The 22932-nt window shown below is 57.1% G+C and overlaps 10 protein-coding genes across 10 annotated transcripts; 5 read left to right on the top strand and 5 right to left on the bottom strand.

The window, feature by feature from the left end:
- Window positions 1-232: 232 nt before the first annotated feature.
- On the bottom strand, window positions 233-3890 carry P152DRAFT_313783 (uncharacterized protein). Its single transcript, XM_033675170.1, has one exon. The coding sequence runs from the start codon at window positions 3551-3553 to the stop codon at window positions 452-454; it is 3102 nt and encodes a 1033-aa protein (XP_033534941.1). The 5' UTR covers window positions 3554-3890; the 3' UTR covers window positions 233-451.
- A 1232-nt stretch (window positions 3891-5122) lies between these two features.
- On the bottom strand, window positions 5123-6452 carry P152DRAFT_313876 (uncharacterized protein). The gene is made up of 3 exons (XM_033675172.1): window positions 6287-6452; window positions 6031-6192; window positions 5123-5891 (listed from the first exon to the last, which is right to left on the bottom strand). Exons 1-3 carry the CDS (start codon window positions 6351-6353, stop codon window positions 5224-5226), a joined length of 897 nt encoding a protein of 298 aa, XP_033534940.1. The 5' UTR covers window positions 6354-6452; the 3' UTR covers window positions 5123-5223.
- P152DRAFT_313720 (uncharacterized protein) lies at window positions 6371-7051 on the bottom strand. The gene has a single exon (XM_033675169.1). It carries the CDS (start codon window positions 6943-6945, stop codon window positions 6553-6555), a length of 393 nt encoding a protein of 130 aa, XP_033534939.1. The 5' UTR covers window positions 6946-7051; the 3' UTR covers window positions 6371-6552.
- An 817-nt stretch (window positions 7052-7868) lies between these two features.
- Window positions 7869-11164, top strand: P152DRAFT_313844 (long-chain-fatty-acid-CoA ligase-like protein). The gene is made up of 7 exons (XM_033675171.1): window positions 7869-8761; window positions 8815-8840; window positions 8885-9280; window positions 9327-9843; window positions 9898-10225; window positions 10287-10574; window positions 10679-11164. Exons 1-7 carry the CDS (start codon window positions 8316-8318, stop codon window positions 10769-10771), a joined length of 2094 nt encoding a protein of 697 aa, XP_033534938.1. The 5' UTR covers window positions 7869-8315; the 3' UTR covers window positions 10772-11164.
- Window positions 11165-11204: 40 nt separating this feature from the next.
- Window positions 11205-12822, bottom strand: P152DRAFT_513557 (cobW-domain-containing protein; the record flags this gene model as incomplete). Its single annotated transcript, XM_033682805.1, has 5 exons — window positions 12574-12822; window positions 12344-12427; window positions 12284-12295; window positions 11632-12224; window positions 11205-11552 (listed from the first exon to the last, which is right to left on the bottom strand). Exons 1-5 carry the CDS (start codon window positions 12704-12706, stop codon window positions 11205-11207), a joined length of 1170 nt encoding a protein of 389 aa, XP_033534937.1. The 5' UTR covers window positions 12707-12822.
- A 141-nt stretch (window positions 12823-12963) lies between these two features.
- Window positions 12964-15160, top strand: P152DRAFT_434258 (Mob1/phocein). The gene is made up of 2 exons (XM_033677483.1): window positions 12964-13373; window positions 13426-15160. Exons 1-2 carry the CDS (start codon window positions 13146-13148, stop codon window positions 14884-14886), a joined length of 1689 nt encoding a protein of 562 aa, XP_033534936.1. The 5' UTR covers window positions 12964-13145; the 3' UTR covers window positions 14887-15160.
- Window positions 15161-16083: 923 nt separating this feature from the next.
- On the top strand, window positions 16084-17164 carry P152DRAFT_313678 (uncharacterized protein). The gene has a single exon (XM_033675168.1). It carries the CDS (start codon window positions 16121-16123, stop codon window positions 16907-16909), a length of 789 nt encoding a protein of 262 aa, XP_033534935.1. The 5' UTR covers window positions 16084-16120; the 3' UTR covers window positions 16910-17164.
- On the top strand, window positions 16855-18204 carry P152DRAFT_415167 (uncharacterized protein; the record flags this gene model as incomplete). Its single annotated transcript, XM_033677044.1, has 3 exons — window positions 16855-17423; window positions 17492-18053; window positions 18106-18204. Coding segments are annotated over exons 1-3 (942 nt in total), but the record flags the coding sequence as incomplete, so codon positions are not given.
- Window positions 18205-19069: 865 nt separating this feature from the next.
- Window positions 19070-19992, bottom strand: P152DRAFT_313674 (uncharacterized protein). The gene is made up of 2 exons (XM_033675167.1): window positions 19559-19992; window positions 19070-19488 (listed from the first exon to the last, which is right to left on the bottom strand). Exons 1-2 carry the CDS (start codon window positions 19819-19821, stop codon window positions 19197-19199), a joined length of 555 nt encoding a protein of 184 aa, XP_033534933.1. The 5' UTR covers window positions 19822-19992; the 3' UTR covers window positions 19070-19196.
- Window positions 19993-21190: 1198 nt separating this feature from the next.
- On the top strand, window positions 21191-22771 carry P152DRAFT_395394 (uncharacterized protein; the record flags this gene model as incomplete). The annotated part of the gene is made up of 3 exons (XM_033676301.1): window positions 21191-21343; window positions 21595-22384; window positions 22455-22771. Coding segments are annotated over 3 exons (1260 nt in total), but the record flags the coding sequence as incomplete, so codon positions are not given.
- Between the last annotated feature and the right edge of the window lie 161 nt (window positions 22772-22932).

Below are 22932 nucleotides of genomic sequence, written 5' to 3'. Positions count from 1 at the left end.
CGAAGGGACGATGACGTGGCTCCGTCGCGCCATAGGGATGGCATCCCCCGACGCGAAACGAAGGATCGACGCGCAGGAAGCGAGCAGCACGGGTCATGGACATAGAAATCAAGACGATAGGGATGGGAGATACGCGTCCCATCAAGGCATGGTAAGGCACGGTAAGGCACGGCACAGCAAGTGTCAAGGTAAGTATCAAGGTAACATATGCGCTATTTCATACATCCCCAAAAGTCCCGTCCCCTTCTAAAAGAAAACCGAACAAAACAACAGATGTAGAACATAGTCTCTGTGAGGACTGACTGCGGACGGTGGCGCTACTAAGCCAGCCAACCAGTGATTCGAGCAAAACGAGGAGGGTAGTACATGATTCGTCATTGGATGGATCCGTTCGTCGGTCCATCCATCCATGCTTCCTTCGGGTGGGGACTTTTCAAGGAAATTCCGGGGTTCAATCCACCGCCATCGCATCCCCTTCCTCCTCCTCCACTTTCGCCTCCCGGGTCGTCGATGTCGAATCCCCCTCCTCCGTCACCGCATCCATCATCGGACTATCCACCTCCCCCCTTCTCTCCCCCTCCTTCCCCTCCTCCTCCTCCTTTCTATCCCCCTCCTTCCCTTCCTCCTTCCCATCCCCCTCCGACCATCGACTCGGTTTCCCCGCCCCCGCCCCCGCCGCCTTCTTCTTCCGATTCGTGTAGTCGGACAGGCTCATTTTCTTCTTGAGCGGGGAGGGGCCGAGGGCGTGGGTGAGGGAGGGGGAGAGGAGTGGGGGGAGGGGAGGGAGGGTGTATGGGGAGTCGGTGAGATGGTTGGAGGTGGAGTTGGCGTTGGAGGGGGTTTGGGTCGTGGAATTGCTGGTGGTGGAGTTGGTGGTGGTGGTGGAGAGCGTAGGGAGGATGCTCGGGGAGGGCGTCGGTAGTGGATGCGGTGGCGCGGGGGATATGGTGGTGGCGATTGTGGGGAGGGGAGGGAGGGCGGTCCGCGGGGAGATGACGGGGGAGAATTCGGATGGGGGAGGGGCCGTTTGGTCGGAGGAGGGGGCAGGCGCTTTGTCGGATGGCCAGGGTGGCGCGAGGGGATGTGGCGATTCGGACTTCGTGGTCACGATCGCGGCGGTAGGTAACGGGGGCGGATCGCGTGGTGCGGGTTCGGATTCGGTGGGGGGTGGTATTACATTTTCCCCATCCCCGTCCCCGTTGGTGTCGTCGACGTCCGGCATCTCGATCTCCGGCACGCTCGTCGACGCGGGATCAGGCTCGGACAGCACCCGCGGCGGCGGCATCGCCGTGTCGGACTCGGCATCTTTGGTCGCGGCGGGCTCGGCTTTAATCTGCGTCGGCGATGACGCCGTTGATGGGATGTGCGGACTTTGACTTTGACTTTCGCTAGCCTCCAGACGACAGATGCGGTCGCGGCGCGCGCGCTCGAGCAGGCGCCGCTTGCGGGAGAGGATCGGTCCCTTGGGCGTGGCGCGCACGGGGGAGGGGATCCACACGCTGGCGTCGGGGTCCGTCTGCGTCGACATGCTGGTGTACTCGGCGCGGGGATGCTTGAGTCGGGCGGGGTGGAGCGGGGAGGGGGCGTGCGCGACGCCGTTGGGGAGGTGGGAAGGCGATCGCGCGGTGGAGGCGGTGGGGGACGGGTGGGCGAAGTCAGGGAATTGCTTCTTGACGGAGGAGCCGCGGCGGCGGGGATCGCTGACGTCGGAGCGACTACTTGACGTGGCGACGGTGGGCGTGTTGAGCGCCGAGCCGCCGCTGTTGCGCTTCTTCTTGCGGCCGTGCTGCTCCTCATATTCCTGCTGCTTGAACAGCTTTTCCACGTCCTGCAGCTTCTTCCGGTCGCGGCCCGAGAGCTCGTTTTTCATCCCGTCGACATGCATCATCGGCGTGATGTCGCGGCTCGCCGGTTTGCTCTTCGAAGAGCCCGTGGCCGAGCGTCCGTCGCCGTTCTCCTCGTCTGGCTCGTCGCGGATCGCTTCACTGCCGGCACGGCTGTTCGTCGCATGCCCTGTGCTGAGCGGGGACGCCTGGTTAGCGCCCTTTTTCCCCTTCTTCCCCTTCGGCTTCAGCGTCGTCGACGCGTCTTTCCAGTGCTGGTTGTTCCGACGGTCGAACCGCTCCAGCCAGCAGACCCCTTGGGGGCGCGTGCAGGCACAGCCGCCGAAGTTCACCAGAACGCCCGTCGCCCAGTGGGAGATGTATGCGTCGTCGGCACCGTGGATGCCTTCTTTTCGGGCGTTGCCGTTCGAGACAGAATGATGGAGGATTTGGCGCGTCTTTTCGTCGAGGTCCCATGCCACCGTTAACTCGTCGCCGGCGTTGATCTCGCATTTCGACACGAAGCAGAAATGGTAGTTTGTGTCGTCCGCGATGATGATCTGCATGCGAAGGTTCGGTTGACAGCTGCGGCGCACATACCGAAGCTGGCTGCCTTCAGTTCGGGCATCGATGTAAATCGGAAGGTGAGGGGGGAAGAACACGAACGGCTCGGGGTGGTGGAGGACGTCCCATCGGTTCGACGGATCGTTGAAATATTCGTCTTGCAGTCCGATGCGGCCTTTTAACTCGCCAACGTATGCGTTCGGAGGGACGGCGGAGTCGATGGCTAACCATTGCAGAATCGGATGCTGATCTTGCACCGTGATGGATTTTTCTTCCACGCTATGTTTTGTGATGCTCGGTGCCTGCTTCTCCAACTCCTCGAACGGCGTGTCGATCCGCTGGAAGATTGCCGCCGGCGTCTTCCCGTGCGTCGCGTCGCCTAGTGCGTCCGGATCCTTCAACCAGTTATGTAGACTATCGGGAATGTTCAAGCCGGTGTATGAGTTCGATTCGATGGGCGAGAACGCCGCCTGCTGACGATGTAACTGCATGAATTCGGGTGAAAAGTAATCGCCGGAATATCCGTTGAGGGTCGGCGGCGAGACGGTCGGACTCTGCTTCGCCGGCAACCCGGAGCCGGCTCGTTTTCGCGTCTGGTTCAACGAGCTGACCGATCCGGACGCGCGATGGCTCGTCTTCGGTCGTTTTAACGGCGGTTCCTCCTTCGGGCTTCCACTCGCGCGTTCCCTTCCCTCGTGCGTCCATCCGTTGATGTACGGCGGCCCCGACTCCTTGACGTTGGCGCGCTTCTTCTGGGTCTTCCCGGGCGCGCGACGGGCCTTCCGCTCCTCGACGCTCTGCAGCTCGCGGAGGCGGCGCTGGCGCTCGGTGGCGGCCTTCACGTCGACGGCCTGGGGACTCGAGGAGCAGTCGAGGCAGAAGTGCTCCTCGGGAACGTCGACGTTGGGGTAGTAGCACTCGATGTGTTGCCACGTGTTGCATACCTCGCACAGCACGGTATTGCCATCGTCGTCCAGGTAGCCGCAGAAGCACTTGATGATGGAGGATTCCTCGCCTTCGGCCACGCCGTCGACCTGAGGGAATTGACCATTGGTGTCGGGGTGTGAAGGAGGGTCGGAAGGGGCGGAAGCGGACGCGGACGCGAAGGGGGGAATCGAGTTCAGCTGGGAGTCAGCATGCGGCATCAATGATGAGATGTCGGTCATAATACGCTCTGAGTCGGGATGATCTCAGGTGTTGTGGTGATGGGGAGTTTTCGCGGTTTAGGAGGGCGTCGGTGGGATTCTCATGTCGGGCGCAAAGAGCCGGTCGACGAGATGGCCCTAAGACACGGCGCAATCTTGACCGTGACGCCTGCTAACGACCCGGTCAATGGAAGACTGGCCTCCAAATGGCTCTGAATGCCCCGTGGCAGGTGTGTGATGGGATGGAGCCGTTGGAAGAGGGTTCTGCAAGGACGCGGTGATGTGGCGAGGAGCTGATAAGGTGTACGACGGATCCAACTTCCCAGGACAGGGTATTTCACGCATCAGAAGCCGCGTCGGATGGGTCCTCGATGAAGCACTGGAATATCTCGCGTCGATTTGGAGGATTGGTGGAGGAAGAGGAGGCGGTAGTGAGGAGGCGATGGTTGAGGGGAAGTGGAGGATTGGCAAGATTGGCCTTCTGGGAGCAGCGGGAGCAGCTGAGGGGGAGAAAAAGGCCTAGATGGATTCAGAGAAAGGATGCGATCCTTCTGATGGATGAAAGAGTTGAGAACGGTGGGAGTGGAGGGAGTTGGAGGGTAAAAATGGAATGGGAAGGAGAGGATTGAAGATGTTCAGAAGGCGTTTTGGTGTGTAGAGACTAGAGAGTAGAGACTAGAGAGTAAAGAGTAGAGATGCCTGAGAGGGAGGGAGACCAGTGTAGTAGTGGACACTGGACAGTAGGAGGGAGACGAGTAGGAGAGGAGCTGGGCGACGAAGAGAGCCAACAGGAGACGCCAAAGCCCCGAGAAGCCACCATAGTCGGATGCACCGTCCAAAATGGCGGCCAAATTCGCCCAGGGAGCCAAAAGACCCAACGAGCCAGCGAGGTTCCAATCATCTCAGCCAATCACAGAGGTGCAGAGATGGAATCGAAGGCGGCAAGGCAACAAGGCGGCAAGGCGGCAAGGCGGCAGAGTGGGTGTTTCGACTTTCGAGGCTCTTCCAAGGGCGCTAAACCGGAATGGGATTAGACTTGCCTCCGTGTCTAGTTGTTAGTTGGTGTGACGGTGAGGGAGAGAAAGGAGAGGGGGAGAAAGGAGACGAGAGGGAGAGGCGATAATGAATCATGGGGGTGTGAGTGAAAATCATCCAGCGTCAATAACTCCTCTCGTTTCCCTCTCCTCTCCATCTCCACCATGTATCGACAACACCCTCCCTGTCACTTGTATCCAACCTACGCATGCAAGAAAGCATGCCAGAAAACATGCACCATCTTCCGATATCCGATATCCGATGTCTGACTGGTTCCCCGCCTTTCCGATCCGAATCATCTATCAATGAATTCATCCTCGCTTTGGTTCTTGCACTACCGCGTAAGGGTACCGTAGATGTCACCATTATTTCGAGAGTTGGGGTATATCGGTATGGATCATTCAGGAAAGCAGTTGCCAGGTCTTTAGTTAAGTATGGTACCTACCGGTTCTAAGGATTTGATGTTGCTGCGTTTCTTGGATTCATTTCCTTATGCCTGGTTTCATATGGTCGTCGTTCATCCGAACCCTCCATCGGTGTCGGAACCCTTGGGAATATCGCTAGCCACAGTCCTATGACGAGACACTCACCTTCGCAGTCGACGCAGACAGCAGACAGCAACCCCAACTATCCACCACAGTAACCGAACCTCCTCCCTACCTCAATACCCCAACATGCACCACAAACCCCTCCCCCCCTCTCAACCCCTCCCCCACCTCCGCATCCCGCACCCGCCACACCCGAAACTCCTCCGCAAACCGCCCTAACCACCCCTCAAATACCTCCGCCGACCGCAACTGCTGCGCAACGAGCACCACCGTCCGCCGCCGTCCCTCCCCATTTCCCTCCCCCTCCCGCTCCGCCAGCCGACACAGATCCGCACACGTCGCCACGAACGGCTCGATCAGCGCCTCGTTATACACGCAGTCGCACGCGATCACCAGATCGATATGCTCCCCCCCATCATGCGCGTTCACATGCCCCCTTAACGCCCGCGCAATCCCCTCCACCTCATCCACCTCCCAATCCAACACCATCGTCTCAATCTCTCCGCCCACCCGCTTCCTCCCCCCTTTCCCCTTCCCTGCCCCCCCCATCATAGTCCCATTCTCCGCGATATTTCCCCTTAGCGTCCGCAGCACGTAGTCCTGATCTGTCGCGACATACCGACACACGCGCGGCGCGAGCGCCAGCGCGACGATGCCAGCGACGCCGGCGCCGAGCTCAACGACGTGGGAGTGGGAATTAAGGATGTCGAGGCGGAAGAGGGGGTTCGTGGGAGAGGCGAGCCAGGTGGCCAGGGGGGGGGAGACTTTCCATAGGACTGTAGCACGGACCCACGTCAGCGCGGTTCACTCTGATATCTGATACCTGAATCTCCTACATGCGCGAACTACCGTCGGGGAGATGGATGGGAGGAGATGGGTGGGAGGAGATGGATGGGGAGGAGAGGAGGATCTCACCCGCGCCCGTGGTACCGCCGCCGCGATTCGAGCGGAGGAGACCTGGCGACTGGCGGATCGAGCACGCGCGGCCCGCGACGTCCAGGTGCAGCTCGGGGGCGTCGGGGTCGAGGATGCCAAGATTCTGGGAGGGGAGGGGGTGGGAAAAGAGGGAGTAGCATTCTAGAAGGGGGTAAGCGAAGGTGAGCGGAATTGGGAGGGGATTGTGGTTGTAGGAGCGATAGGTGTTGGGTGGGATGGATGGTGAGGTGCGTACCGTCGTCAATATCGACCACTTCGTCACCAAGGTCGGAGAGGCGGTCCGATGGCGGTGATTCCTCCATTAGCTAGCTTCGACGATCTGATGCGGTGCAGCCACGCCTGCAGGACTGCAGCGCTTTTCGTGTAGGGAGCGTTGTTGCCTGTTGGGGCGGGGAAGCTTGCGATTCTTCAGTCTCCAGTCTTCACGCTGACTCGGTCATCGCCCCAAAGCTAATTATGGACTCTGAATTGGTGCGTCCTGCACACTACGCATACGCAAGCTCACCCCGCATCATCATTGAGACTATGATCTCCCCTGCTGAAGTACCCAGTAAGGGCATTTGCTAAGCGTATGGTTTCGTCATGGGTGACAACTGAAAACTGAAACGGAGTGGATATCCTGAGAAGACGCATCAAGTGAAGATGTGCGTTCGTGATTCTGGGTCCGGCTCCGTTCGAAGGAGCTGTTAGAGTGCGGAGACGAGGAACGGAGCTAGAGGAAGCCATGGTCACCAGGTCATATGGTTTGGTCGCGGTACGTGAATGTCTCTTGGGACTTGGGACTTGGAATGTATGGCGACTTTGCGCGGGACATGGAGGCGTGGCTTGCAGAGACCGGAGAGAGAACTCCAGCGTTGTTGATTTGTGAATGTCTCGCATCAACGACGAGATCATAAGTGAATCATCATTTCCACCTTCCCCAGAACGGCATCCGACACTCCTATCAAAGGTCTCCCACTCGGCCTATAAGCATCCGTCGTAATCCCTAAGCCTCCAGGTACCGGAACCACGTTGGCCATAATGCCGGCCACCCCCTCCTTAATACTGTTGGTCATATACCCAAGACCACCAACGCTCGCGACCAAGCGGAACGCACCATCGCCGCAATGCCGTGCATCTTGGCGGCGCCAACCCCCAAAAACGCACGGAAGTTACGAAACTCCCCAAGGCCCCCAAGACCAGCACCAAACGCCGCGCTGATGCTGCGGATGACCAAGTACCAACCAGCGTGCGTGGCTGGGAGCGGGGGGCATCTGGATGACGGACGTTTGGAGATGGCCTGGGAGCTGGGACACGAGGTTGCCTGGAGGTGGGAGACGGAGCGTCTAGAGCTACCGATGCCGTTTCTGGGAGGGTTTCTGCCTCTCTGAGGGATTGGGGGATGGGAATTGGGATGGGATGGTGGGATATAAGTACAAGCTGAAGCCTATACCGGTTGTGTGACGTCTGGTGGTTCAAACTGTTTGTTAATTCTTGTTCGTGGTTCCATCCATAGCGTAACTTCCCTTTGGATTCACCCACATCGGATGAAGAGACCTGAAACGACGACCAGACGAGATTCGGCTCATAGTGACTGAGATTACTGAGTTACCGAAAGGGTGTAGTGGACCCCGATCATCTCCCCAACTCTCCCGGCCATCCGTCGCGGTAAAAATTAAAATCCCGGCCATAGCCTAGGCATTTCCTGAGGCAAGGGACGTTCTGGGACGACAAGCTGAGCTAGCAGACCGGGGATACTCAGTTTAATACTTAATAACCGTAAGCAAGCAGAGGAGATTGGAGAGGAATTGGAGAATTACTCTGCATTAGAGACGAGATTCTCTTAGCGTCTGGCAAATCGGTTCCCCAGAGTGACGCACAGCTCAGCAACTGCGACCTCCACGGGCCACTGACTGCTCCACTGCTGCTGCTTCTCCCCATTCGGCTCAACCATCTCGCTCTCTCGACTCTCTTCCCTCTCTGGCCCCAACTATCAAGACCTCACTCATCAGATCTCTGGGATCCCATTCTCATTCATTCTTGCTCAGTTCTGGCTGTTCTTTTGCTTTTCCTGGTCAGTTGCGCCTCTCTGCCTTCAGACGCCAACCGCCAAACCGGGAGGCTCTAGCTTCATCCGTACCGTACAGTTGCAGTACATCCTCAATCTTCATCTTCATCCTTATCCTCATTCCATTCCCATTCTCTAACTCTTTCTCCTCTCATTCTCTGAATCCACTATCCATTCATTGCTCCTCCATATTCCTCTACCCCCCCACACCGCCACCATGTCTCCCAACCTCAAAACCATGGCCCCCCTCCCCCGGAGCTACAAAACCGGCCCCGTCACCGTCGAAGTCCCCGGTGCCGAACCCATCGACGGTGAGACTCTCCCCCGCCGCCACATCCGTGCCAAAGACGGCCTCAAAACCTGCCCCACCGATGACGTCTCCACCATGTACGAGCTGCTCAAGTACGCGTCCTCGAAGTTCGGCAACGCGAAGGCCGCCGGCACCCGAAAGCTCATCAAGGAGCACAAGGAAATCAAGAAGGTGAAGAAGATTGTGGACGGCGAGGAGACCGAGGTGGAGAAGACCTGGTCGTTCTTCGAGGTCAGCCCGTATAGCTATGTGAGCTTCGTGGAGTTTGAGACCATCGCGTTGCAGATGGGGGCTGGTTTGAGGAAGTTGGGGTTGGAGGCGGGGGATAAGTTGGAGTTTTTTGCCGCAACTAGGTATGACGTTTCTTCTCAGGGTTTCATGGCGTGTCAACTAATATCATTTGTAGCTCGCACTGGCTCATGACCGCTCATGGTAAGCTGGAATTCCTCCAATACGAGAGGTCGCTAATCCTCTAGGTGCATTGTCGCAATCCATGCCCATCGTCACCGCATACGACACCCTCGGTCCCGAAGGCGTCCGCCACTCCCTCCTGCAAACCAGCGCGAAAGCCATCTACTGTGACCCGGCTCTCCTCCCCCAACTCCACATGCCGCTCAAGGACGCCACCTCGCTCACCCACGTCATCTACGACACCGCTGTGGAGGTCAAGCGGGAGGACATCGACAACCTCAAGGCCGCGTTCCCCCACATCACCGTCCATAGCTGGGAGGAGCTGCGGAAATTGGGCGAAGACAACCCCATCGATCCCATCCCTCCGAAGCCCGAAGATTTATGCTGCGTGATGTACACCTCCGGATCGACCGGACCACCGAAGGGCGTGTTAGTGAAGCACAGCAGCGTCGTCGCCGCAAGTGAGTCCCTCGCCTTCCCAATCCTCATCCAAGCTAACCATCCCAGTCGCCGGTGTCGACGTCATCGTCGGCCCCTACCTCGGCCCCGGCGACGTCCTCCTCACCTACCTCCCCCTCGCGCACATCCTCGAATTCGTGTTCGAGAACGCCGTGCTCTTCTGGGGCGGCACCATGGCGTACGGCAACCAGCGCACCCTCTCCGACGTCAACATGCGCAACTGCGCCGGCGACATCCGCGAGGCCCGCCCTACTATCCTCGTCGGCGTTCCCGCCGTCTGGGAATCCGTCAAGAAAGGCATCATCGGGAAGGTGAACGCTGGGAGCGCCATAACGAAGAACTTGTTCTGGGGCGCCATGGCGGCGAAGTCGTTCCTGACGTCGAAGGGGTTGCCGGGGACCGCGGTGCTGGATGCGGTGGTGTTTAGTAAAGTGCGGGAGGCGACCGGAGGGAGGTTACGAATCGCGCTGAATGGCGGTGGGCCGGTGGCGAGGGACACGCAGAGATTCATCTCCATGGCCGTGACGCCGATGATCCTCGGCTACGGGCTGACGGAGACCACTGGGTACGTTCCCACTCCACCAAACTTTGGGATTCTGGGAAACTAACGTGTTTTTAGCATGGGCGCCCTCATGGACCCCTTCTCCTGGACGACCGAAGCCCTCGGCGAGATCCCCGCCTCCGTCGAGATCAAGCTCATCGACTTCCCCGACGCCGGCTACTCTACCGCCAGCACCCCGCCCCAAGGCGAGATCCTGATCCGCGGGGCCCCCGTCTCGTCGGGGTACTTGGATCTGGAGGAGGAGAACCGCACCGAGTTCACCGCGGACGGCTGGTTCCGGACGGGGGACATCGGGGAGTTCTCGGACCGTGGGGAGCTGAAGATCATCGATCGGAAGAAGAACCTGGTGAAGACGCTGAATGGGGAGTATATCGCGCTGGAGAAGGTATGATTCCCCCCGGGCGTCCGACTCAAATGCACCTCGATCCTAACGTATATTTCACCAGCTCGAATCCATCTACCGCGCCTCCCCCGTCGTCTTCAACATCTGCGTGTACGCCGCCGCCGACAAGCACAAGCCCATCGCGATCATCGTCCCCGTCGAGAAGGCGCTCAAGGAGCTCGCGGGGAGCCTGGGCATCGCGGGCGAGCATCTGGAGGATCTTGTGCACGACAAGAAGCTCATCTCCGCCGTGCTGAAGGAGCTGCTCGACGTGGGAAGGAAAGGGGGGTTGCGGGGGATCGAGTTGATCGAGGGGGTGGTGTTGGCGGATGAGGAGTGGACGCCGCAGAATGTGAGTTTTATTTCCCTTCCCCTACCTCCCTTTGATTCCATCGCGCACTCTTTCTCCTTTGCGATTGAAACGACGATATGCTGACCGGCGATCTCGACATCTAGGGCCTGATCACCTCTGCGCTAAAACTACAGCGCAAGCCCATCGTCACGAAATACGAGAAGGACATCAAGCAGGCCTACTCCAGTTCGTCCTGATAACTCCGCTCCGCGCGGGTGAGATGTTGGAGAACGCCCCCTCCTAAAATCCTGGATTCCGGGTCTTTCGACACGCGACTCACGTATATGCACGCCACTTCGTCACGCCCTGGGTCCGCCTCATAACTCTTTCTCTCCTTGCAAGAGCTCCTGTTTCGCCATTTTAACTTTTCGGTTCTTATTAGCGCGTGATGGGGAGGGCGAAGCTGACGCCGCCAAAAGAAGAAACCTTGGTGTTATTGTTTGCAACCGCCTGTTTTTTTTGATATTGATGACGGGTGACAGGTGCGAAGGATTTGTTGGTTTCTGTACCACTATGGACTAGCGTTTATATCTCTTCTTTATTTTCCCACCTGTAGTTGAGAAACGGGAAGGCTAATACCAAGATCCTCATGATTCGGTTGCGGTGCGTGTCTACGTATCAGATGCGACGTCATTGTAGCGCGTGATGTAAGCTCGTCGTGAACAACCCCTTCTCCAACCCTCGCCCGATAAGCACGAGTTTCCCCTCTGCCGCTCCCCCCGAGCCATCCGCTCCCGACTCTGCGGGCCCGCCGCCGTCGAGGATCTCGAACACCTCGCGGACGCCCTGGATGACTTTCCGGGAGCCGTCGGTGAGCGCGAGCAGGCCTTTCAGCCGATGCACCTCGAATGACGGTGGCATCGTCCCATCCGGTACTGGCAGTTCCGATTCCCAGAGCACGGAGCGCAGCCATCGGTCCAGTGCGTCGAGGTGCGTTTCCGCGACCGGTGGCACGGGGATCATGATCGTTGAGATGGTCTGTCTAGGTCAGTTTCCGCTCCTTATAGTTACGTGTAGTAGTAGTAGAGAGAGTAGGAGAGAGAAACGCAAAACCCACCGGATCCAAATGACTATGGCCCTTCTCCGCGAACTCCAACCCCTCCCCATCCACGCGATCATATGCATGCAGATCCAACAACCACCCCTCCAACACCGGCACGCGACTATGGCTCGTCACCTCCACCCGAGCCACGCTGTTGATCGCCCGTACCCGCGCCGTTACCGCCGCTAATTCCTCCGCGCTCACCAAATCCGCCTTATTCACAATAATCGAGTCCGCGTGGCTGATCTGCAGATGCGCCGTGGTCATCACCGCCCCGTGCCCGCCCTCCACACACTCCTCCCCCACCGAATGGTCCAACTCCCTCACCAGATTCTTCGCATCCACCAACGTCACGATGCCGTCCAAGTAAATACTGCTTCCCAGCCCCTCGTCGACCCAGAACAGCGGCGCGATGTTGCCCGGGTCCGCGAGCCCCGTGGTTTCGAGGAGGATGTAGTCAAAGGCGCCGCGGCGCGCCATGAGGGCCTCGATGGCGTTGACGCCGGTGTCTTTGACGCTGCAGCAGAGGCAGCCGTTGGAGAGTTCGAGCCATTCTTCGACCTGCTGGCCGGAGTGGGAGACGGTGAGGGATTTTTCGATGTCCGCGGCTGGGGGTGCGGATGGTTAGTTGAAAGGAGAGAGGTTAGGTTAGTAGAAGTTTACGCACAGTCGCCGAATTCTGGAGGAGGTTAGTAGGGGTGTTGGAGGGGAGGAACGGGGTGCATGCCGTTTAGGATGACGGCGATTTTCTTGCCGTGGCGCTCGTTAAGGATGTAGTTGAGAAGGGTAGTCTTTCCGGACCCCAGGTATCCTTGCTCTTGTCAGTCCGGATACATGCGAATCGTTTTATATGTCCTTGTTCCGTGATCGAGTGGATATAGAATCGAGCAATTCTGCTTGGAGGGCAATATGACCGGAACTTAAAGAACCGACGAGACATATGGATCTGTATCGTACCAGTAACAATTGTGATCGGGACTTTAACCAGATTCAAATCTTCAATCTGGCCATCCAGAGCTTGCTCGACCTCATCCTTGGGGTTGGAGGCCAGGAGTTGGGGAACATCGTCATCGTCAGCGTCTAAATTCATGATGCATGCAACTTCATGAGACCTGTATAAACTTATGTGGAATCCCTGGTTGAATTGCAAATAAATCGTCCGAGGAGTTCTTATAGACGAATATCAGTAGGAATTCTTGTTAGTTTACTCCGAAAGCCGACTCGGTACTCATGACGAAGACGGACATCGCCGCCACAGTTGATGTTATATATACGCCACAGCTGGAACTCCAACGCTAAACGCGATCCCTGCTGAGTCGCACCTGCTTAACCCAACTTCAACGCTCCAGCTGCTCAAAAGTCCATAGGAACAAAGAGTATTACATCGTATTGGTTCCCAGAGCTTGAACTCCGGCGCTTGACGCATACGTTGGCGAATTGCCGCTGTAGAAGCATTGACTTCCCCCTGTGTCCGCTCCGCTCTGTTGTGTTACGTCCGCTAGACCTTGACCTTCGACCGCACCGCGACCATGGCCGCAGCGCAACCACTTTCACCATCCAGCTCCCCTCGTCTCCCTAGCCCCCCTCCCATGGCCGAAGATCAACTAGGTCCAAAGTCACCGACGTCAGGATTACCTGAAACGCACGGCGGTATGGGCGAGTTGCAGAACTTCGACAAAGCGGCATCGCGGCGCGTCCGGCCGGGCACCAAAGCATCCGATATGGCGGAAGGTCCGCCGGTGGTGGAACTGACAGATGTAAGTTCGACGTGTCTGGTTTACTTGGTTGGATAAATGCTAATATGCCCAGATTGACTCGGCATTCCAGCTCACCGAGCATTTGAAGGCCCTCTACTACTCCCTCACGCATCCTGAAGGCGGCGATACTACCATCGCCATTGATAAGGCTACCGCCAGGCGATTAGCAGAGCCGCCGGAGGGTGTCGACCGGTATATCTGGCTGTACGAGCTATGCCGGTTCCTATGCCAGAAAGTCAACCTGATCCTCACCGCCCTGTTCGCGGACGAACCCCCCTGCTCATCTCAAACATGCCCTGAAATGCGTGCCTCCGAATGGCAGTATCTTTGCGCGGTCCACGATCCGCCGAAGCCGTGCTGTGCCATCGACTATTGCTGCCATACCCTCGATTGGGCCGCGAACGTCTTGACCTCCCCGAAGAACTTCCCCAGCCGCCTCGCGCTCGGGACGGAGTCGAACCCGGGGAACCAGCAACGCCAGCTGACGAACGTGTTCCGCCGCGTATATCGGATATTCGCGCACGCCTGGTTCCAACATCGGGACATGTTCTGGAAGGTGGAGGGCAAGACGGGCCTGTACATCCTGTTCAAGACCGTGTGCGATCATTACGGACTGATTCAGGAGGAGAACTACACCGTTCCTCCGGAAGCGGAGGGGATGGAGATGATCACCCCGGTGGCTTCACGGACCGTCGCGCCGACCTTGTTGCGAAGAGAATCGACGGAACGTCCGCCTCCTGAACCATCGACCGAGAAGAACGAATCGCTTTCGGTGAATGGGGGCGTCAACACGACGAAGCGCCACCACCGTGCGTCTCCGTCATCGGGCAACGTCGTTGTGTCCACGATTGAGGAGACGGAAGAAGAGGAGGAACCCGCTTCATCCGAAGGTCTCGAGCAACCACAGCCGCAGTCCGCCGCGTCTTCGGTCTCGCTTCTTGATGCGACCCTTGAATCAGCGGTCCTGACACCTCCATCATCGGATGAAGATCCATTCCAATCAGATGGTGTGTCGGAGAAACAGAGTGCAGAGGAAACTTCAAAGCCGGAAGAGAATCCCGAAGGGAATCCGGAAGAGAAGCCCGAAGAGAAGCCCGAAGAGAAGCCCGAAGAGAAGTCCGAAGAGAAGCCCGAAGAGAAGCCCGAAGAGAAGCCCGAAGAGAAGCCCGAAGAGAAGCCCGAAGAGAAGCTTGAAGAGCAGCCTGAAGAGCAGCCCGAGTTGACAGTTGAGGAAGAGAAACGGGAGGAGAAGCAGGTGGACGAAGCACAGGAACAGTCCTTCGAGGAAACAGAAGCAATCGAACATGGTGAGCTCATTGTCACCGTTTCTCCGGACCCAGCAGAATCTTCCGAGCGGACGACCGAGCTAGCGAAGGAAGACAAGCAGGCGGAGAAGAAGGAGGAGGAGAAGGCGGTGAAAGAGCCCTCCGAAGCAAAGGCAGAGGACAAGAAGGACCTAGACAAGGACCCTGATTCCGATACAAAGCCCGACGAGAAGCCCGACGCTTCCTAAGAATTCATTGTGGCCGGCCTGCCCGGCGTTGAGATACCCTTTGCTGGTTATGAAGAAAAGACACCATGTGCCCATAGCGCTCTGGTTTGATTTTAATCGGTTATATTCTGCCTTTGCTAATTGTTTGTGCGCTGTCCCCGTGCGACGCTCCTCATATATCATTCGAGCCCCGGGCGACGCTCCTCAGCTTTCGCTCCCCCCTTCCCCCCAGCGCACGAAACCCCTATATCCCCGATATAGCCGAAATCCCCCCGATGCTTTTCCTCAAGCGCTCACTTATATTATCGAATTCTCAACCAGTATATGCATCTTTGTGACCTCTCCAGTATTGCGCTCGTATCCCAATAGGTTTTGAGCGTCCACAATCAATATATCAGCTGACGCAGGCTTCGAGACCCTTTCCCTGTTCAATCCACCGACTGAACCCAAGCCCCCCTCGATGTCAATCCTCTCGCACCTGTATAACACCTCCGAACCCCGCCTTGAGCGCTAGTTCATGTGAATCCGAATTCAATCGTATATCCGAAAGGCGTTAGCGCCAGTCCGCCTAGTGTTCCCTCGAAGCCTTCTGTTTATCTTCTCGAGCAGCACATACTCTCTCTTCTCTTTACAAACATCCCTCTCACTATTTCACTCTTCTTCAACATCCTACCCTTATTGATAATCATCGTCAGACTTGGTTGGTTCTGAACAAACTTCATTGGTTGACTGATCTTGAGTCTCGGCTTCATGAGACAGTGATATCATCGTCGTCTGACATCCAACTTCGAGCAGTGGGTACCATCACCGTCACCCTTCTTCGGTGAGAGATCAGTCTCAACGCTTAACCTTATCTCTTATCATCTCTGATTCGAATCCAGTCATCGTCAAGAGCCAGAGATATCGTCGTCGGCATAGCAGCACTGTCAGGATAGTATCGTCGAGCCAGTAACATCACAGTCACATTCCAGTGGTAAGCGATCCTAACCTAGAGCTATTAACTTAATATAACCATGACACTGGTCTCAATCTCAGGGCTTTCTTCGAGCACCAGTGATATTGACACCAGTGTTATCGACGTCAGTGATATTTGCTTCACTGAAACCTCACCATCTATCAACTCCCCCAGCTCAGAACTCAACCTTACCGGCTTCAACATGTAGGTGATCCTAACAGCACTTAGTAACATTGCATCAACGTCTGACTTGAGCTGTCAGTTACTTGCCGTGGTGTTGAAAGATTTGGCATATTAATCATGTCGAAGAACTCAAAGACATTGAAAGACTCCATGCATAACCCCGCCAACTCCAAGGTGAAGGTGGAGACCTGCACCGATGCCCAGGCCCTTGACGCGTCGGATCCCGTCTTCGCTCCATCGTCAATGATCGAGTGGAGCCCTCCAGCCCCACTCCATCCCAAGGCCATACCTGGGGCACGCAACTCTGTCAAAACCCCTATGACGATGGAGCAAGAAGTCAAGTGGCTCAAGCTCCAAGTTGAGCAGATGCAAGCCAAGCTCACCAAGAGCATCGCCGGCTTGCGAGATGAGGTCGTCGACTACAAGGCGAAGGGCAACTCGCCCAGCAGCCCCATGGCGGTCGAGCAGGAAGTGAAATGGCTCAAGCTTCAGTCTGAGCAGCTGCATACCAAGCTCACCAAGGGCATTGATAGTGTGCGAAACGACCTTGAAGACGTCAAGTCAAAGCGCAACTTGCAGAGCAGTCCCATGGTGATCGAGCAAGAGGTCAGAGGCCTCAAGCTTCAGGTCGAACAGATGCACACCACGCTCTCCAAGGGCATCACTAGCATGCGAAGTGATCTCGAAGATGTCAAGGCCAGGCTTGAGAAGGTGAACACCGCGACCGTTCAGGCGGATCACATGACGAATGGGTATGTCGTCGTCAAGGCTGATAAATCAGAAGCGGGTCTGATCAAGACCCCCGCTATCATCAACACGAATGGACCCATGAATGGGCAAGCAAATGGACCCGTCAAGATGGTAAATGGAGTCAAAGGCGTTTATAATTCCCACCTGAGCTTGTGAGTTTATTTACTCCTCTACTTCCTTCCTCTATTCCACCGCATATTCCAGACCCTCCAATCGCGTAGAAAATAGACTACTACTTCTACTATTTTCCTCTACCCACCATCTCGCCTTTAACGCTCTTGAGCGCGGAGAAGCTGGAGTACATACTGACCTGGACTAGGGCCGCTGAAGCCGCCCCCGAACGTGAAGAGGAGAAGGCCGCGGCCAAGGATCAGCAACCCGGGAGCGAGATGGACAGCATCCAGGGCAGCTCGGCCGTGTTCGTCGCTAACGGGGCGCCTCGTTCGGATGATGGGACCCACGGCAGCGTTCGTCAGTCCGTGGAGGACATCGGTGCCATGAGCCTGGTGATCGAACCCGACTGGAAGCCGGCGTACATCCGCCGCCTTACCAACGTCGACCGGGACCTCATCGCGGACATCCCGTTCCGTAACGAGAGCTTCAGCGAGAAGTTCATCCACCTGATGCTCCGGGGCAAGGAGGTCAGCCCTGGGATGTACCTCTGCGATGCGTAGGTTCTTCCTCCTACAATCCCTCCCACAGAATTCTGAGCTTCGACTAACCAGTTTCTCAATACAGGAGCGGCATCATCCCCACCCGCTTCTATTACGTGTTCGACGCGAAGGTGGAGCCGTACCTCCCCAAGAATCCCGGCACCCACGGCGCCAAGCTCTCTGCGTTCTTCAATACGGACATCTACATCGTCGACAACCCGTACGACAACGTCGCGCTGTTCATCAAGCAGAGCGACGACCTCCATTACTTCGGGCAGTACAACCAGCCCCGCAACTCCGACCGCCTAGGCTACGACACCCAATGCGAGCGCGTCCCCGACCACGTCAAGATGTACTGGGCGCAGAAGCTAGCAGACCCGCACCGCGCCGCGTGGCTCAAGGCGGAGATGATGAAGCATTTCTGTCCGGAGATGCGCTACAACGGGCGGCTGCCGGCAGGGAAGACGGTGACGCCGGGCGGCACGGTGCTCTCCGAGGTTGACATAGAAGCGGAGAAGGAGCGGTACTGGGCGAAGGCAAAGCATGAGCTCTTCAACTTCGCTCGTCGTGTGCGTAGCTGGAAGGAGGAGGCCGAGATGGAGGTGTTCACCACCACGGTGGAGAAGATGCTCCTTGCTTTCGAGGCGGTATGTCTACCTCGTTCGTGCTTCGGTGATTTCTACTAACTTCTCATTGTAGACCGACGCTGACGAGACCCCGGCCCTTCGGCTCTGGTGGGAGTACTTGGTCTGCACTGGCTGGGACGCGGGGGTGTACCAGCGCCTCTGGGATCTCAAGGACGCGGGCACCACCGAGTCGGAGGACTGGTCCAAGATGGAGGCGGCGGAGCGGAACGGGAAGATCGTCATGAAGGACGCGGGCACGGTGGAGAAGAAGGCGGAGAAGGAGAAAGACGCGGGCATGACGGTGAAGAAGGCGGCCGCCAAACCCCCGTCGGCCAAACCCCTCCGCCGCTTCTTCTAATCCGCCGCGACGCACGGCATCACCTCTTCCGCAAAAGGAATGCTTGCGATGGAGGATTGCTGGGAATACCTGGGATGGGCGTTGAATTCGGCGGCGCGGAATTTATGAGAAAATCGATACGATAGACTGAACTATATGGGATCATGGGATCTGTTGGGTCCTTAGCAATGAAGAATTCCTGACCAACTAATGGTCAACCATGATTTGCTGCATCTTGACTTGGTGATGTCTTCCAACGTTTGCGACGTTGATCTGATATCGCCGTCTGGCACCCGGCGATTCTAGGTCGTTGAATCTGCACGCATCGAGCAGCGATCGTCGCACGGCGGGTAAGTAGTGCGTTGTGTGTGCGAATCTCCTCCGATGAGCCCATATGGCAGCTATGGGCTTCACTTCCTCTGCTCTCACAGCCGTCGCCTGAAATCCCTTCCAAACCCTCGGCTTCCGTAGCGCCCAAAATGTCCGGATTGAAACAGATATGCCGCAGTTTCCAGAGGCGCATCCTAACTAATTTCCGACCATCACAGGCACCACACTTGTTCCTCGATCGCATTGAGGTTCCGTCAAGTCCTTTCAACTGGACAGAGAGCCGCAATTTGCGAAGACCGTGATGCGATATCCGTCTTCATCACACAATCAGATCTGCCGATTCCCACAAACCAGCGACCGTCTTCCGCGCTTTCGAACCCAGCGATAATATTCCCCAGCCTACAGCACTTTCTCTCCTCCCACCACGTCGATCCATCGTCAGAGGCTCTAAACCAACCGATAGACAGTTTCCATACCCCGTCCTTCCGCTCTCCATCTCATCCCGCCCCCTCCACCACCACCGGCATCACCACCACCGCCGTCGCATACTCCCCATCATGACTAATCGACACCAACCCTTCCTGGCCCTCCATCCCCCCCAGCGCATCCTTCCGATCCTCCCACCCCGCGTTCCCCTTTCGCGTGAAATTCACCTCATCCAGCACGATCAGCCGCGGCGCCACCGACGTCCCATCGGCTGCCGTCGGCGCCGAATACAGTACGATCTGATGAAACGCGTGCGGCGGCCGGTAGCCGAGAGCTTTGATCGCGGCTTCTTTCGCGGCCCATCTATTTCATGAAGAAGGGAGATATCAGCGGATGTGCAGCCACCTGCTAGCCAAGGATCCAGGGAACGTACCTCCCGGCTAAAAACCGCGACGTCCACGCCCTCGCGCCAGCGTCCCTGTCTCCCGGGTCCGGCACCTCCTCGACAGCGCGGCGGTATCGGTTCCAGAAATGCGCGGCTTCGATGGGGTGGAGGAGGCGGGTGACGAAGCGGGTGAGGCGGTGGGAGCGGAGGGAGGAAGGGGAGGAGTGAGGAGTGAGGAGGTAGGCAATGCGGGGGATGTGGCAGATGTCAGTACCGATGCGGATGGGGAGGGGGAAGGGGCGGAGGGCCATTGTAGGGAGGGGTTACATCTGATGGCCTGGGGAATGAGGGGTGGGTCGGGAGTGGTGGGAGGTCGGGACTCAAGGAGGCCAGGAGGTTTATTGTCAAAAGGTTGAGGTGACGTCGAGAGGTGGGACAGGGGTTTGATTGGGTGTCCACGTGATGATTTGCTAGAGTTATGCCGACGGACTGATGTCATTGGACATTGGTTAATGTATCACGGGCGGTGTGAACCAGGGATCAGAAGCATATCGTGAGTTCAAGATCTATCATGCTGAATGTCAATAGGGAAAGGAATCAAGGGACGATGTGAGGTGTGCAATGATCCAGTAGCATTGGTCCCCGTTAAACAATTATTCCCCAGGCAGCCCTATCCGAAGTGTGGGTGCCACAGCAGGCGAACATAGTAGGCTGCAGGAAGAATTTCTCTCGTATATGTCAGGCACTGAAGATGCAGCCATGCAGGATATCTGACTTAGATAATTGACCTTAGGACTTCTGAAGCCGACATCATTATGCCCCTTTTTCGTATCACTGGGCAACAAGGATACAAGGCCACTAGCCCACTCAGTTAGGCACCCAACATGAGCCGCATGGTGATCTGTGGCTGATAAGCACACGGGCCAAGTTCACTTTTTGTTAGCTGACTAACAAACATAACCCCTGCAAAGTTACTGATTCTCGTTGCTGGTGACACGCATTATGCCCAATTGGGTATGGCTCCTCCACTAGTGTAAAAGATGATTGCATGAAATGTGAATTGTCAATTGCGAAGTGAATGCAACAAACAACCCCCCTGATTTCCGCTCACTCAGCTTTCACTTCCAGCTTGTGCTCCTTCCTCCCTTTTGCCATCACCCATCGCGATTTCCCCCTCACCACCACAACAGTGCACTCACCCACCAACCCTCCCTCTCACCACCCCAACCAACGTATCTCGCATCCTCTCTTCCACCACTCATTCCATCCAGTCCCACTCGCAAATCCATCTCAAAACTCTCGATTTTCACTTGGCGAGATAGCCCTCATCATTCTCTATCTCTGACCGGAATTTCATTCATTTTATGCCACCTGGGCCGGTGTTTTGCGCAGTGAGAAATTTCTATACAATCGCATCGTCGCTCGTTGGTTCCTGTTGCTACGCCGTTCCAATCTTGCGACCGACGTTCAATTCCCTGGCAACCCCCGGCACTTCGACCACCCAAACCCACCCACACCGCCCATCCCAGGCTCACCCACCCACGGAACACCCACCCCGCACCGCCTGCCACTTCGGCCATCTGGCACCTCGCCCGCCCCCATCGTGACACAGTCGCGTCACTAGGTTTTGATGATCGCTCATCACCAGAATAAATCCTACGGGACATAAAAAAATTAAACATGGTCACGGCTCAGCGCTTTCGGCAGCGCAAGCTGTCCGTTAAGCAGAGTCTGCCGATTTTACGAGAGAGCGACGTCGACCAGTCGCTAGATGATGATGCCGCCAGACATATCCCGCGCATCGAGACTGGCGTCGAGAAGGGTGAGGAAACGGTGAGTCAACCCGTGAAGTTTTTTTACTGCACCGCTGCCCTCACCACCACCATCCGAATTTATTGATTTCTCATCGTTTCCGGTATTTGGAACTCACCTTCACTACGATCCCGTCATTTTCGAGAATTTTACACGCTGTTTGGGTCGCTGGTTGTCGATGCGGGTTTGGGTTGCGTCACGTGACGCAATTCTCGTGATCCCAAGCCACACCGTCACGTGATATTACATGACGATGACTAACGATCGGGCAGGAACATCATCTTCAGGCAGTCATATCCGCGGCACAGGCGGGTGGGACAGCGGCTCACATCTACATCCCCACTCCGGAGGCAGTAGCGAGCAGCCTCCAATATGAGGCTCTGTATCCGCGGCACTTCCGCCAGCCAGCGACGTACATTCGCTTCTCGTCCACGGTGGAGGACTGCGTGGGCAGCCCCTATTGCATGGATGAGGAGGATGAGGCCTTCTTGCGGGAACTGAATGCCAAGAAGCCCCAAGAGGAGCAATGCACCGAAGATCAGTTCGAGGTGGTCATGAGCGCGTTCGAGCGGGTCTCGGAAATCCGGCAACCGTTCGCGTCCGTCGATCCAAACACACCGATCCTCAGTCTCGACGAGCTGGAAGGCGGGTTCGATGACACTGTGGACGACGCATCGCGTCCGTTCGCCGCGGATATCTATCCGCATTGGAAGGATAGGCGGAGGGACCGCGAGAACCATAGTCTCATGTCGTCCCTAAAATTCGAGCGGAATGCCGATACGGACGACGGAGATCCTTACGTGTGTTTCCGACGACGAGAGGTGCGGCAGGTGCGGAAAACCCGTGGACGGGATGCGCAGGCGACGGAGAGGCTGTTCACGTTTCGGCGGCAGTACGAAACGTCGCGATATCTCTGCCACCTCGTCGTGCAGTTTCAGCGAGCCAAGGCGGATCAGTTGGCACAGGACGAGCTCATTTTCCGGCAACGGAGAGCGCTGCTCGAGGCGAAACGGAGTTTGGGAATCAAGGAGGGGGACATGGAATTGCTCATCAATCAGGTAAGTAACTGCACGACCGCGAAGGGAACGAGACACTCACCATTTCCAGCCTCCGCCCCAGCCCAAACGAAAAGAAGCTCCTCGACCCGAAGCAGGGGTCCAACGAGCTCGTGTAGCAGGTCAGCAGCCGTCATTGCCCGCTGCGGTTCGCCCTATGGAATCCGACGTGATCATGTACGAGGACCAGAAAGCCAAGCGCGCCGACAGCATCCGCACCTTCGTCAACGAGCACAAACAGCGGCACCAGGTCTGGAACGAGGGCTATGTCGACGATACCTGGCGTCCCATAACCCCGCCCCTCGAATCCGCCGCCCTAGACGACCCGGAATTTGTCTCCCTCTTCAACCGCATCCTCCCCACACCCCCCACCTCCGCCGAGGGTTCCGACTCGAAACCTAACGACCAACCCATGGAGGACGCCGATACCACCGCCGACGCCCTCGCCCCCTTCCCCCGCCAACCCAAACCCAACGAATACGCCTCCCTCACCCGCGACCCTCTCCGCCCCATCACTCACCTCGACAACCCCCTCGCCACCGCCCTCCCCTCCTT

This window comes from Eremomyces bilateralis (assembly GCF_010015585.1).
Source record: "Eremomyces bilateralis CBS 781.70 unplaced genomic scaffold P152scaffold_7, whole genome shotgun sequence".
NCBI lineage: Eukaryota > Fungi > Ascomycota > Dothideomycetes > Eremomycetales > Eremomycetaceae > Eremomyces > Eremomyces bilateralis.
Note: the sequence above shows the minus strand (reverse complement) of the source record. Positions and strands in the feature narration are given on the sequence as shown.

Coding starts and splice junctions, on each gene's coding strand:
- P152DRAFT_313783 (XM_033675170.1), bottom strand. CDS start 3,553: ATGACCGACATCTCATCATTGATGCCGCATGCTGACTCCCAGCTGAAC.
- P152DRAFT_313876 (XM_033675172.1), bottom strand. CDS start 6,353: ATGGAGGAATCACCGCCATCGGACCGCCTCTCCGACCTTGGTGACGAA. Junction 6,193..6,286: donor AGTGGTCGATATTGACGACG/GTACGCACCTCA, acceptor ACCCCCTTCTAG/AATGCTACTCCCTCTTTTCC. Junction 5,892..6,030: donor CGGCGGTACCACGGGCGCGG/GTGAGATCCTCC, acceptor TCCGTGCTACAG/TCCTATGGAAAGTCTCCCCC.
- P152DRAFT_313720 (XM_033675169.1), bottom strand. CDS start 6,945: ATGATCTCGTCGTTGATGCGAGACATTCACAAATCAACAACGCTGGAG.
- P152DRAFT_313844 (XM_033675171.1), top strand. CDS start 8,316: ATGTCTCCCAACCTCAAAACCATGGCCCCCCTCCCCCGGAGCTACAAA. Junction 8,762..8,814: donor GAGTTTTTTGCCGCAACTAG/GTATGACGTTTC, acceptor TATCATTTGTAG/CTCGCACTGGCTCATGACCG. Junction 9,281..9,326: donor CAGCAGCGTCGTCGCCGCAA/GTGAGTCCCTCG, acceptor TAACCATCCCAG/TCGCCGGTGTCGACGTCATC.
- P152DRAFT_434258 (XM_033677483.1), top strand. CDS start 13,146: ATGGCCGCAGCGCAACCACTTTCACCATCCAGCTCCCCTCGTCTCCCT. Junction 13,374..13,425: donor CGGTGGTGGAACTGACAGAT/GTAAGTTCGACG, acceptor TAATATGCCCAG/ATTGACTCGGCATTCCAGCT.
- P152DRAFT_313678 (XM_033675168.1), top strand. CDS start 16,121: ATGTCGAAGAACTCAAAGACATTGAAAGACTCCATGCATAACCCCGCC.
- P152DRAFT_313674 (XM_033675167.1), bottom strand. CDS start 19,821: ATGGCCCTCCGCCCCTTCCCCCTCCCCATCCGCATCGGTACTGACATC. Junction 19,489..19,558: donor TCGCGGTTTTTAGCCGGGAG/GTACGTTCCCTG, acceptor TTCATGAAATAG/ATGGGCCGCGAAAGAAGCCG.